The sequence below is a fragment of the Corvus kubaryi genome, unplaced genomic scaffold, assembly GCF_017639235.1.
Source record: "Corvus kubaryi isolate FWS band 111438036 unplaced genomic scaffold, C.kubaryi_AGA036_p1.0 65367, whole genome shotgun sequence".
Classification (NCBI taxonomy): domain Eukaryota; kingdom Metazoa; phylum Chordata; class Aves; order Passeriformes; family Corvidae; genus Corvus; species Corvus kubaryi.
Window position 1 is genome coordinate 102,944 of NW_024581948.1, and position 15,081 is coordinate 118,024.

Consider the following 15,081-nt stretch of genomic DNA (forward strand, 5'->3'; position numbering starts at 1 on the left):
TTAATATGAAATTAAAACAAGAGTTGTTCATTCTGAGAAAGCTGCTGGGCTTTAATCTCCAATACTCGCTTCAGAACCAGTGAAAGCTTCTGTCAGCTGCCTGCTTTAAAAACGTGTATGTGTGTGTGTAGAGTAGAACACCTATAAGTTACCATCTTCTGTGGTCAGTTTGTTTCTTTAAGAGCCTTCCATCCCAGGGAGGTATCAGGCAATCAGCAATTTCCCAGGACAGCCAGAGGGATTGAAAACTTTTCCACAGCATAAAGAACTGCACGTGGCCATATCTGCCAAAGCTGATTCATTTGGAGAGACTATCCTTCCTTTTAGCTTAAAGGAATACAAAAAATCTCCCACTGCTGCGATGAAGTATTGGACTGTGTTTTAATAAGGCGTTAGGAAATGGCAAACTAATAATACTTTGAATGTGTGGTCACTCATGCTGGTGTAGGTTGGCAGCCTGCAGTGTCGCACGGTGCAGTGACGTGAGCAGGTGACCTCAGGGGAAGGAGGGAAGGGATGGACCTGGGAAGGCAGGCGCCGCCAGGGAGGTGCTCCAGCAGTCAGGCAGGGATGCTGCAGCTGGGGAGCGCTGGTCCTGTCTCCTCGGAGGTACAAGTTTCACAGATTATCCCAAGCAGCCATCTGTCAAAGGACAGGGGGATACACATGCCTCAAATATTTACGGTGCCTGTACTTTGAGAATGAGACAGTTCGTTCACATCTGTGAACGGGCCACTTTTAAAACATCAAAATAAACCATCTGGCTGCGCAACTGTTTCTAATTACTTCCCTGCCTAGACTGTAAACTTTGGGGTTTGGCACCGGCCTCCTTCCCAGAGTGCTGCCCAAATCCCGCTCCCAGGCAGCTAATCAGAGCCACTGCAGCACGGGGGGAGAGCGCTGGAGCCGGGCTTGTCCAGCTCGCAGCTCTCCGCGTGCCTGGCGGGTCTGTCCGGCTGTCTGTGCGCCCGTCTGCAGGAGCGCTCCAGCTGCGGCTCAGCACAGCTCGCACCATGTTCGCACGGGGGCTGCTGGGGCTGCTGCTGCTGCTGGGCCCCGCGCTGCCGGCCGGGCCCCCGGCCCTGCGGTAAGTGTGGCTCTCAAGTCTCACGGGGGGTTGCGACTGATTGTGAGGTGCCAGGAGCGTGGAAGCTGCGGTTGTGGAGGGACCAGTGGAGCAGTTTGTTGGCTCTTCCTCTGCCTGCTTAAAAGTGACAGTGAGGGAAGCGCTCTGGGTCATTGGGAACTTCAACAGGTAGGTGCCTGTGCAGACTGCAGAGTTATTTGCAACGATGTATTTGATGCCCAAGATGTACACTTTGAAAGCAGTGAAGGGGGAAGAGCTGGATAGTGATGACTCTTTCCACCCAAACCTCTAAATTCTGCTCCCTGAGTGGAACAGGCACCTAACCACAGAACCCTGCTTATTGCCGCACTTCGGTGCATTGGCACAGCAAGGCACACTGCCCTTCGCTCTCCACCTCCACCAGCCAGCACACACCGGCTCCTAGAGCCAGCAGCTCCTTTGCTCCAGAGCCTTGCAAAATCTATCTGAGAAGGGCACGTTCTACTCATCTGCATCTTTAGTATTCCTTAGTGTTGTGAAGACCTATTTTTGGCCTGAGCAGTCCTTGTTCTTTTTTCCTATTATTCAGCTCCTGATGAGGCAAAGTGTGATTTTTCCTGAGTATGTCCTGAAAGTCCTGATCTCCACGTGCTCCAGTGCATGGTACAATTGCATGGCAGAACTGCAAATCTACAGATCTAGCATTAGATTCTGCTGGCTTTACTAAAACCACAGCCACAAACTACACTGTTGCATGGAAAGCTGTGGTTACTTTGGTTTCCTTTTCCATTGAAAGCATGGATCATATATGTCTGACAACCAGAAGGATTACTTTGGAAAGCATATTTTATTAGAATCAACCATAAGTTTGCTTTATGATATATATTCCTGTTATGCTACCCAGATGTTTGGATGTATGTGGTGTCTCTAAGCTTTTTGAATTAATTAAGATCAAAATGTTTCATGATAGATAATCAAACTATACGTGTCTATGCATATATACCAGATATGCCTGATGAGAAAGTAGATGAGCCCAAAGTAGTTAAAAAGGTAAGTAAAATAAAGTATAAGCATTCCTGCAGGTAGCAATGAGATTTCTGACGAAAACGAAGAAAATTGGGTGATTTGAGGCAAGTATTAATTTGCAACCATAACTGAAGAGGTGGTAAGAACAATATTCTGGGTATTGGCTGAAGCCAGTGGAAGGAGGGTGGTTTCCCATGAGCTAAGCTCTCATGGGCTCTGAGCTGCAGCCCCTGGCTTTGACCGCAGGTTATTCTGTTTGCTGTCCCCCACAGGAATAGTTTGGGTATTCCTGCTTCCTGCCGGCTGTCCCAGGCTGAGTCGGAGCTCAGGTGCCACGTCCCAGGGGGGAAGCTGTGCAATGACAGAGGCAGATGTGAGTGTGGAGTCTGCATCTGCCAAGTGACTGAGTCTGGCAAATACTACGGCCCGCTCTGCGAGTGCCACGACTGGGTGTGTGAGACCTACGATGGGAAGATCTGCGCAGGTGAGGAAGCCCCGATGATGACAGAATCTTAGAAAATTAGGAGTGTATGTTAAAAGCAGAATTATGTTTGGAACACAGCACACTGATACAGTAGAGGTGATTATATGTGGGTCCCTGAACCATGACTCTAAAGGGAATTGTGGGCACATCCAAAGATTTTTCCAGATTAAAAGATACGTGTTACAGGTACTGTGTCTGACATAAAATGGGACTTAGCCTAGAGCAAGATTCCTCTGCATCAGGGGAAAAAGCAGAAGTTTCTTTGGGTTGGAGGCTCTGCAAACTGTGTTTTAAATCTAACACAGGATGCAATATTGCTCACATTTGTAAAATTTTTTTTTTCATTTGAACTGCTTGCCTAATAATGGTTTATGGTATCTACCCACACTTTATCTCCAAACAATCAATTTTGAGGGCATATAAATATGAAAACTCTGTTTTTGTCTAAGTAATGATGATGCTTTCCAAATAAAGACTTAAACCGATGTAACTGTATTGTGGTTTCAGGGGTTTCCTGACAGACACTGTATTCTTTAATAACATACATTTCTGGGACAGAATTTAGTCCCTGCCAGTTGTTGGAACATGTTGCTTGGTTTACATCTAAACATTATCACTCTTTCATCTTTCCAGCTGTCTTTACTTAAGTTTCTGGGTTATTTCGGTCAGATTTTCATCTTTTTTTTTTTTTTTTTTTTTTTTTAAGCAGCTTAGAATAGGATTTTAGAAAAAAGCAGGGAGAAGAAATACCATCACATTCCTAAAGGGATTCAGCCTGGAGCTTGATGAAAGGGGCCAGAAGGGTACTTCATTTCTAGTATCCCTGCTTCAACAGCTTTACCAGATTCACAGAAACGTGTCATCTTTTCAGGCCAAAACCTGCAATTAGGTCAATGGGAATGTTACAGGAATTCTTCTAGTAAGAGGACAATACAAATGCATTCCAGCAGTTGGTTTGGCAAATTATGTAGGAAAAAAGAGCAAACTTAGTTTAGCAACAATTTATCCAGGAAGTCCAGTAATAACATGAGAAGATCAAAAATGGGATTATGAGAAAACGATTTATATTTGGCACCTATGACTTTGGAGTTCTGTAGAGAAACTGATTTATAGACTCTGCAGTTAGCAGTGTTAAATCCCCCTACATAAGAAATATCATAGCATTTCAGTGCTTTCCTACGCCAAACATGAATTTTTTGATTGGTAGTGTGATTTGAAAGTGCTTGCTGTTGTTGCTGGGTTAATTGCATAAAGGGAAACTGAAAGCTCCTTCAGTTTTAATATTCTGCTGTAAATTCCACCATCATGTTCCTGTTAATGTTATGAACAGTGGCTGCAAGTTTTTTCAGTGCTTTGGTGGTAAAGGGTGCTGACAGAATAAACAGAGCCAAGAGATCTCTTAACAATATTTAGCTTTTGGGTAGCACTTCATGGAGCAGTTCAAAGATGTGAATGCTAAGTGATTAAATGTATTTTAAAAACCAATTTTCTGTACTTGTCACTTTGTCACTCCTAGCTGGAGTATTGAAGCTGCTTTACCACTGAGATGTGAAATAATTTGAATTCTCTCTTCTGGGGAAAAAAAAAAAAAAAGGTAGTAAAAAATTCAGTACAAAATCCTGGGGAGGGAAATAACTGTGAAGGGTGCAGGAGTTTTGCTTGCTTTGTTTGGGTTTTTCGACAGTAGTGCTGAAAGTCCAGCTGACTTTGTTGCAGTCCAGGGCTGCCCAGCACTGCAGGAGAGCAGCCCCTGGTAACTCTTTTGGGGCTGGGATCCAGGTGGTGAAACACTTCCTTTCAGGCTGTGCTTGTTGCCCTCTTCATTTTTCCCGTATTCATGTTTTTAGTCACTGAAATTGTGTGTATAAGGGAGGAAAGGAGCGTAGAAAAGAAGGTCAGATCTAGGATAACTGGACCTTATGTTGTATGAGTAATATTTTCCCCTACCCAACTATTCAGTGAACTGCATCCACTGATGTTTCTTAACATTATTACATCAGCAGGCTGATTTCCAGTGTGTGTGACATATTTCCCTTTCTTTGCATTTTTGGGCCCATTTTTTCACTAATGATGAAATTGTGTTTCCTCTAAGTGAATAGTCAAAATATCTTACTGCAGTTATAGTTCTGTTTCTTGCTTTGTTTTTCATGTTTGTATTTTGACATTTGCTGTCCCGTTTCATTGCGGATCTCTCCTGATACAATAACTGTAACTGCTGACTGGTACCACATGGAGAACTTCTAAAAACACTTTCAAGTGGTATTTGAGGGTAATGCTGTTTAAAACAAGCTAGTTTTCAAGCTGCCAGAGTGATTCCTTCTTCAAGTGACCAATGATGTTCATATTCAGAGATGGACAGGCAGAGTTGTTTGGGTCACAAATGCCAAAGATAGCTGTGTTTCCCTGCCAGTCAGTTCAGACATACCTCCACTTCCCTTGCCTGTCCCAAGCTAAACAAAAGATTTAGTTGTTCAATATGCAGCTCATTATCTTAAAGGCACTTTCTGTGTCAGATCCACTTTCTGGACCAGTTGTTGAACAATCATATTCTGGGGAGAGACGGCCTGAAGGTAAAGAAAACGTCAGATGTCTATCTGATTGATTTGCTTTTTCTGATAAGCCTTGTATAAAAATGGGAAAGAGTTTATGCCGTGAGTAATAAAGAAGAGCAGATGTAAATGTTTCTGTCCTTTTACTTTCCCTTGACAGTTCTTTGCTGTATTTCCCTCCCATTATGTTTCCAGGTGCTTTAGAGGGAGTTCCAATAATTTTTTTGCCTTTTATCCCACTGGGATTGATAAAGTAAGAGGTGATCCCTAATGGAGTCAGAAACAAAGAAGAGAGAAACCAAGTACTGTGGTCTGAATCACTGAGTCTCCTGTCCTCCTCAGCGGCCTTTTTATCTGCCTGATGTATCACGGGGTGTAGAGGAAATCGAGTAGAAACTGTCATTCTCTTTGCAATGTCATCTTTATCTTTTTGTTGCTGATCTTCAAGGAGATGAGCTGAGAGGAGGAAGACTGAATCCAAACCAACCACATCCCCAAAGGATTTATGCTTCATTCAGAGCAGACAATATATTTGTTGCTGTTTATTTGCAGGTAGTAGTTCTGACCTCAGACAGTTGCATATTGCCTCAGGCTTTCTTAGCATAAGTAGAGCCCATGTTGTGTGCAAGGGAAAGTGGAATACAGAACTAATTTCTGTCACATCACTGCTTGATACCTATTTCTCTGTGGGGTTTTTTGCAGTATGGTGGAAAATCAATTTTAGTGAATTTTCTTTTTGTTTTGTTTTGGTTTGGTTTGGTTTGGTTTGGGTTTTTTGGGGGTTTTTTTGGTGGTTTTTTTTTCTTGGTTTGTTTGGTTTGTTTGTTTGGTTTTTGTTGTTGTTTGGTTGGAGTTTTTTTTGTTTGGGGTTTTTTGGGGGTTTTTATTGGTTTTTTTTTTTGTTTGTATGGTTTTTTTTGGGTTTGGGTTTCTTTGTTTGTTTGGTTTGGTTTTTTTGTTTAATCTTTTTTACTGCATCTGTGGTTAATGAAAATAGAAAAATTAAACTAAGCATAGACTTCCTTGGCCAACTGAAGTGGGAACACTTTACATGTTCTTAGAGAATGGACCACGGGAACTGCCAGCTGGGACATGTGACAGGATGATTGCACTGCTTGTAGTTGGTGAGATCAAAAGACAGATAAAATTTGATGACGACATAGACAGCAACATATGAAGAAGGTTTGTCTTTGCTCAGAACTATATATTCATTATCTTTGGTTATTTTTGGTTATTAAGATTTTATAATTCATTTTTCTTGCAAACTGAAATACCTTTTACATCTACTGAAAAATGGTGGCACAGTGTGATTTTCCATAAGCAGTTGCTGTGGAACTTTAATTGCTGCTTTTCAGGCCAGTGAAAGATTTTTCTGTTTCTTTCTCCAAAGCTGTGGTTGCTGTGGGTGCTGTACCTATTTTAAGACTAGTTCAACAATATAATGTCAGTGTTAGTTGTAGGTTTTCACAGCCAGAAGTGTTATCATACACAACATGAAGGGCAAAAGGATATAAGTGCCATTATTTTCCAATCTGTAAGGTTTTAAACTATGCAGAGAACACAAGTGAAAAATTAAAGTGACAAGGAGTAGATGTAGAAAGAACAAGATAAATCCAAATTAAAGTATTGATGTAATACTGTGTATCCAATTGAGTTTATTGGATGTATGGTCCTATATACCAGTTTGAGAGAGTTAGGAATTTGAAATGGAATTTGGAGGACATTTTGAGCTGTGCTCTTTCCACAGAAGCTGAATAGTGTCTTTAGGCAGAGCTGTCGAAGTTGGAAAGGCTCTAACAACTGTGCTTTTGTATTCATACTGAAGGGAGGTCTGACATGCTGATTGTTCATTGAGCAGCATTTCTTGCTAAAAGTGTGAAGGAAAGTCAGCCTGTGACCTGCATTGATTGCCATTTGATCCAAAGTGAAATTCAAAGCCCTGGATTTTGAGAACAGATGTAAGTCTCTTCTCTGTCAGAGGCCATGTTTGTGAAGATTCAGCTGTGGCACATGTGTCCATTGGAGACAGAGCCTCCTAAAAAGCCCACGTTAAAAATAGGGCAGGAGGCTACTGATGAAAATGGAGGTGGCAGTTCTGCTGTGACCTAGTTTGCTTTAGTCCAGATTTCAGAACTTGGCATTTTGTGACATTTCCTCCTGGAGCAGGGGTGTGTAGGTGTGATAATAGCATCCATATTCACCTCAAGACAGGTTCCTCAGGTTCTAGTAGAAGTGAAATCGTGATAGCATAGACCTCATTGCAGGTTCATTGCCTTTCTAAGTGCTCGACGTGCTGGCAGACTTAAAAAGCACAAGCTAAAGCCTATATTATTCTCAGCTTTATGCTGTTGGTATCTGATCTAGGTAAAATCAAGCAGCCTTTGATACATTGACAGTTGCTGTACACACACAATTTTTCCAAATGCAGTGTATGTGTTCATAGCAGTGGTGAGTGAGGCAGGAGGAAGCTTAGACACAAAAACTGCAGGGGAGATTAATGGAAAGGAAGCATTTTAAAAGTAATTTATTAAGTGTTATGTCCCTTAGCTGCTTAGCCCTCATTTTGAGCACCTTTATCTATAGATACTACTGACCGGAAATAGGTGCTAGTTTAAAAAGTAAAAATTAGTTTGCTGGGCATATGGAAGGTAAAGGCTTTGAAAGCACCTATCAGAGCTGGAATGTCATCCCTCAGGCTGTCACCAACAGCAAAACAAGGTGGGGAGAAGCATCTCCTTCACCTTTTGTCTTTCTGTAGTCTGGGGTGACAAGCTTATCCATTGCAGAGGAAAAACAAACCTTTGTGTGAGTTTTGTCAAAGCAAGTAAGTGTCCTGAAGTGTGTTTGAATTTTTATGCTTTTTACAGTCTGATAATAAACTGAAGTATATTTTTATTTATTTGAAAGAATGCTCTTTATGAAAAAATAGCGTACACAGACTATCCTTCTATTAATATTTGTGTTTCAGTATCATTTTTATTAAAAAGATATGGTGAATAGAAAGTAGATGGTGTATTTAATGTTACAGAAGTGTTTATTAATGATTTTACCTGCTTCATCGGTGGATAGGTTTCAGTATGTGCTCTTTTGACAGCCTTTTTTGGACAAACTGACTGGCTTGGTATAATTTTCTATGCTTATTAAAAGTTTTATTGCTGATAGCTGGTTCTGTAAAGGACTTCAAACAATCATCACTTATGGCACTGGACTGTAGACCTTTCAGTGTTAGTGTTCCCAAGTAATTTGTCTTGACAAACAACATTTCACTGATTAAAAAAGTTCCCATGAGCTTTTGTGGGAGGAAAGGACGTGTTGCTAGTGATGTCCAGGAAAAAGGGCAATTTGTGCCTAAAAGGTACTGGAGTTTGAATTTGGCCATGCAAAGAAGGACCCCATAATATATATGGGGTACCAGAACTTATCAGTGTTTTAACTGGAGGGTGTGGTGGTCGAGGACATGTTATGGTGCATTTATGGTGCACCACAGCTGTATTGCTGGATTCAAATTTCCTTTGGAGGTGGAAGAACTATGAAGGAAAAAACCGTGTTCTTCTTTTAAATGCTATTTTAAAAGGTTATTTAAAAGCTTCATTTCTTAGTCATGGAGGGAGTAATTTTTGCAGACGGGGGTTTGTGTACTTTTGGTACATAGGGAGTGGGCTGGAACACCAGCTTGAACAGTTCCATGACCATACTCTTATATGTAGAAGAATAAAGATTCAAGAGAGTTTAACTGGAGTTGCACCTGTCCCCTTTCTTGAAAGAGCTGCTTTGCCCTTCTGTGTGTCCACCTGACTGGCATCAGTGATATAATATTGGACACCTTCTTGTCAGTGACCTAAAGAGTCTCAGTCAGAGTTTTTGGAGGCATATCTGGGGCATTTTAATGGGGAAGGGCACTGGGAGTGCCAGCTCTGACACTGTCAGGCATGAGCTGCGTACTAACTTAGTGATTTGGGAAATGTCACAGCCGAATGCTGTTGCCTTGGCAGCTCCATGCAGCAGCAGATGTTCTAACTGGAGCACCTGGTCACAGTGTTTTGTTCCTGGGGACAATTCTGGGGTGGGGAGATTTGTGAGTGGGCTGGGGGAGAATCCTCCCATGCCCCAAACAGACTGCCAAAGTCTACCTTTCTCAGGCATGCTTTTTCCAGTTGTCTGCCTCCAGCAGGTCCTGTTCAGTCTTTTAAACCAAGTGGTGTCTGTCATTTTAAATATTGGGGATGTTAGCTTTTATGATCCACAGTTAGAGGCTACTGAATGTAAAAATAGCTCATTTAAGTATTTTTCCTGTTTTGCATATAATTTCCTGTTTAATTAAAAGGATGTATTAAAGTTATTTAAATCTTGAAGCTGTGTGGTTGACAGCTAAGAAATGCTAAATCTGACTGTCTACCTTTGTTGAAGAGTCCTGTGCATTTGCACTATTATGCATCTTTTGATTTTGTATTCATTGTGGTTTTCTCCAGTGAACTTATGCAGCAATGACAAGAGGAAAATGGTTGCTTCCTAGTATTTGAAATGGTTTAGTTCACGAACTTGGTAACACATTTAAAGCAAGATAAAATGTTAATCATTTACCTTAGTCCATTCATTTGCCTGAAATGTGGGGAAGACATGTGGCAAACAGTTTGGTAACACAGCAGTGTCAGGTAACACAGGTTTCTTGGCACCTCATTTCCTTACTCCAAGTGTTTTAAGCAATATTTTGCAGAAAGTAACTGGATACTTGTGAAATGGAATGGTACAACCTCATTAAATCTCAGGAGTCAAAAGCCCCTCTTCTTCAGAAAACCCTGTTCCTCTTGACTTCCTGAAACATCCAGACTAATTTCTTGTCTATCCTTACCCCTTTGTAAATTACTGGATACAAGCAGAGCTGGTATATAATTTGAATGGCTTTTCAGCAGAAGAAGATACAGGTGTTTTTTAAGAGATGAATAATGAATGGTATTCTGTGAACAAGTGCTAAACTTACATAATCCAAACCATTTATATGTCTGTATCTCCTGTGAGTATGTAGTTCCTGCCCTCCAGAAATGCAAGAGCCACTTCAGGTGTGGGAAACATGCCTGATATATGGCACTGAACTGTGATGGTCACAGCATCCAGTTCTCATATCCACCTTTCTTTGCAGTTCTTGCAACAAATTACTAGAAGGTATGCATTTTTCTTCTGACATTGAAGAGAGGGGAAGTTGAGGTCAGAGATCAAAAATATACCTTCGGATCATCAAAGGCTGATAGTGAGACTCAGAAGAGAACCCAAGGATCTGAGTTCTTCCTAGGGACTCTTAAACCACCAAGTCCCTATGAGTTGTAAGAATAAAATGTGTAAGTATTAAAACTATCACTTAGGCTGTGTCAAAACACATATTATGTTTCATGTTTAGATCCTAAAAATACTATTTCCTACAAAAAGTAGTCCTATATTCCTTTTCCTAAGAACAACCTGTGCATTACATATGCAAAAATTGTTGATTTCTATGTGTATTATTTGAGTGAGAGCAAGTTGGTTTTATGGAAACACCAGTGTGTTTCCAGCTTAAAAGTGTTCCACATATAAATAGGGAGGTGAATTTGTAGCAAGTCAATCCCATAGAGAACTGTAGGTGCAGTGACATGCCTGGTAGATTGTTCCAGAGAACAGTCTTCAAAAGAGTGGTTTGTAATGATTTGTAAGGATTCAAAGCCGTGCTTTGAAGGATTACTGGAGAAGTTCAGACCTCTCACTTCAGGAACAGGAAAGAACTGAAATGGAGGAGGACAACCAATTTCATCTCATGACCTGCAGAAGGTCCAAATCATGCTGAATGGTGGTGATGCCATGACAAAATGTCATATAAGAACATATTGCACTGTAGTTTTCCTGAATGCTTTTGCAGAATTGTGCCTTTTAATCACTGTGAACTTTACATGAAAAGAACACTTATGCTGTCTTGTGGAACATACCACACTTTTACCCTAATGGTCTTGATTGACTCAGTGCTTTCTCAAACAATTTTTAAACTGGAAAGTATAGTGGCAGTGAATAAATTGTACATCTGTAGTCTGACTTGCAGAGGTAAGGCTGAGACCTTCTGTTACAGAATCATAGAAGTGAGTATTACAAATTTATTTAGGGTTTTTCTGTGCCTTTGTAGTCAGGTAAATTCTGTGGGAACCAGGTAACCAGTAAGAAATACATTTAAAATCAAAAAATGGTCTTGAAGCACTTAAGTATTGTTGTTGCACTGGTACTTCTACTGGCTGTCTTTTGATATAATTTTGTTTCATTCTCACTTCTGTTTCAAGCCACAGCCAATCCTCATCAGAGACATAGCAAGTATAATGAAGCACAACTCCCAGACTGTGCTTAGGAAGAGATCAAGGTGCCAGCTATCACTGCCCACCACCTACATCCAGTTTCTCTGGATGGGAATGGAGAATGTAGGAGCTATTGCAGTTGGGTACAACTACTCTCCATTTATGTGAGTTTGCCTGCAGCTGGTGTTTTTGGAAATCCTTTTGTCCACCAACCCCAGATACAGTGAACTTCTCTTTCTAGAACATACTAGTTTCTCATTCACAGGGCTTTAGGGCATCATCCTACAGTGAGAAGTACTGGAACATTTCTTACTGCCTTTTTTTCGCCCAAGGCTGTCTAATTAATTGAAGCATAGCAGAGAAATGTTATAGCATATCATTGGCATTGGTAATAAACAGAGAGAATTAAATGTGGCATAGATTTTTGTATCACAATAAAAAGTAATTGTCTCTTCAAGATTTATAATGTTTAACTTCCTACAAACTTTGTGTATGTGATACAGAAATACAAAAAAAAATTGATTGGAGATGGGATTGGCAAAATTACCAAACTCCAGTCATGTACTTTGTTAGATTTAGGAGTGGATCCTGCCACCCATCTCTACTTTTCAGCTTAAAAATATGTTTTAATAAAAGCAGATTGTGTGGCTTTTTTTTTTTTTTTTTTCCCCAAAGCTAAAGAGAAGCCAATGTTTTCTGCTGACAGAAGTCCACTGAAATCAATAAAGTTATGCCAACAGAGAATTGGTCTCACAGCAATTCTGGCCCTTGTTTGGCCAAAATGTCTGGGTAATAGCAAACGAAATTACAACAGCAAAATGTAAATCCTGTCATTTACCTGAAGTGGTAATGGTAAAACAATAATAACAATAATGTCATCTCCAAAGTTTTGAATGCTTTTAAGCTTGAGAACATTTTACATGATTTTCTGTTTTGTTTTTCTTCTGTGTATTGTGCTACTTTAAATAGTTATGTGTTAGTTAGTGGTAATTTGACTGGACATTTACCAAAATAATTTTTTCCTACAGTGTCAGAGTTGGATTTAGCAGGAATGAGAGTTCTGTGTGAAAATACTCTGATAAATGAAAACCAGTCTTTCAAAGATTTAGACTCAGTTGTATAAATGAAGGAATTGTTTACGCTGAGAGAACTATCCCAAGTTTTATTAAATGGTCTGCTGGTTTGGAAAGGCACAGTAAAATTAAGATTTTTTAATTGGATGAGCAGGGTAAGTCTCAAGCCCCTCTCCTCTCACCATCCTAAAGCTTTTGTATATGCCTTTTTGTAAATGAGGAAATTCTATTCTAAATGTGTCAACTGCTTTAAATGTATGTCTGGTACACTTACATGCAGGTTAGAAAAGATTTTATTTACAGATATTGGCGAGAAAATACAACATGATTTCTCTGTAGGCAGTTTCAAAAGGCCATATCACATGAGAATTTCTGAATGAAGTTCTTGCTGGATAATACCTTGAAGGATAATATTTAAATAGTACAGTGACCACAGACTTCCTTTTATTTCATTGGTGCCAATTAAAGGAGCTCAGAGGTTTTTAAAATAATATTACTGTGTATGGAACATCATTTATCAAGCTCTTTCAAAACAATATCATAATTCCTCTGGCCCTTGATATGGTCTTCCAGTTCTCTGTATTTTCCAGGTGTTGTCCTGGCTTTTCCTCCCATCTTTTTCTGCGTGAGCCATAGTTGCCACCCACACTCTCAACATTTTCGTTATCTCCAATTGCCAATTTGTTTTACTAATTCCATTCCCTCTTCACAGAGTTTTTTCTCCTTTTTGGGTGGTCTCTATCTGGCTCAGTTCCTTGGCACTGCTCCTCACAGTTTTCTTAATCCATTCCTCTGGCACATCAAAGAACAGTTGTTTCCATGAGGACCTGGGTGGAAGTCAGATCCACCTTGGCTTTCTCTACACTCCCTGGTGGCTCTTTCTCCAACCTCTGGTCTTGTGTCCCAGGAATCTTGTGTCCCAGGAATCATGCCATCAAGAGGAGCTGAACTGCCTTGGGTATTCACAGACTTTGTAGAAGTTAACCACAGTTGTATTCAATCAAACACTCTTTCTTAGCTCACGCTTTATTCATGCAGGTGTTCACATGTAGGGGCGCTTGGTCGGATATGAATCTAAACCACAGAGACTTTAAAACAGGCATAAATCAGGTGCCCACTCCTGTATCATCATTTCTGCTTGCTTCACCCCTTTCTCCTCCCTGAGACAGGTGGCACAGCACACTGAAATTTTACAGTTTGTTTTAGTTTCTCCAAACAGTCTATTAGTTGGGCTTCTTATTCCCAAGAGATGGAATGGTTTTGACCATAGTAAAAAGCTTGTCTTAGGGAGACTGTGGAATCTCTGTGGCTGAGGGTTTAATAACAGGTTGGACAAGTCAGGAAGGATCAACACACCCTTGTATGTGACTCCAAAGAAGTGGACCAGAAGATCTCTTCCAGAGTTCTCTTTGAGACTGATTTTCTTTGATGCTGCTGTGAAACCAATTCTCGGTTTGATGCTCTGCCTTAGTGAGGAGGATCTGTGGCATTTTGTCATGCAATTATGTTTCTAAATGTAATAATTTATTGAAATGGATGCATAACCACTGATTTTAATCTATTAATACTAGGAACTTTCATTTTCTGCAGTATTTATAGTACTTTATAAAACATGAATGTGTTTCAAGTTTTTAAACTACCACATTTTTAAATGACTACTACTGAGTCTCTAAGTAGGAATGATTTTGAGAACAAGCTTGCTTGTTTGAAGTTTAGGCATCTTTTCAATAGAAAGACATAAATTAATGTTTCTAGATATAAGTGGTGGATGGACTTCTGTAGCAAGCTCACAGCCATGGAAAACATATTTTATCCATTCCTTGCAATTTGATGGAAAAATAACAGTCAAAGCATTGAACAGAAACATTTCTATTTTTAAATTTGCTTTGTTTTAACAAGTGGATTCTTAGTTGACTACTGACCTTCTGGAGTTATGGCAAAATGAACAAAACACAGGGTGAAATTGAATGGTTGCCCTGCAGTTTGATGTACACCAATATAGACCACGTTAAAAATTATATTCTAGAAGCTCTTAATCCTTGTTGGGTCCATTAAACAGCAAAGAACATAATTCCTACTTAAACAGGAATCACATCTGTTCTGAATTTTTCACTGGAAGCAAATAGGTAAACATGTTTTGTCGGATAATGAAACCAGGGAAGCAAGTAGTATTGGACTGCCATTTTTTTAACTGCTGCCATGACAATGTGTATTCCCTATATTGTCTCAATGCAAAATTATACCCTCTAGAAAGTTAATTATTCTTGGACAGCAACGAACTGATCTCTGTATTGGTAGCTGAAAACAGTACTTAGATTTATGACAAGTCAGAAGATATTGCCATTGTTGGGGGACAACACTTCCATTCCATCAAACTGATTTCTTTCATATCACTGGTCACTGAGAAACTGCCCCTACTATTCCCTTCTTCAGCTAAATCACCCATGTATACACAGGACAATCCTATATACACAGCATACAGCACAGGTCTGTATGAATATTTCTTCTTCCTTCTCTCATTCTCTTGATCTTCCTGCATTCCCTAGGCATATGTTATTCATCACACTCGTGCACATTT

At 40.1% G+C, this 15,081-nt stretch overlaps 1 protein-coding gene across 2 annotated transcripts in view; it reads left to right on the forward strand.

Moving 5' to 3' along the window:
- The first annotated feature begins 786 nt into the window (after positions 1-786).
- LOC121673369 (integrin beta-like protein 1) overlaps positions 787-15,081 on the forward strand; it is a 131,589-nt gene continuing 117,294 nt past the window's right edge. The window contains exons 1-2 of one of the 2 annotated variants that reach the window (XM_042046629.1): positions 787-1,087; positions 2,365-2,576. In XM_042046629.1, the coding sequence (XP_041902563.1) occupies positions 1,014-1,087; positions 2,365-2,576 (286 nt within the window). In that variant the 5' untranslated portion in view covers positions 787-1,013. Of the gene's footprint in view, positions 1,088-1,646; positions 1,730-2,364; positions 2,577-15,081 lie in introns of those variants that run through there. The other variant, XM_042046628.1, reaches the window with a different exon arrangement.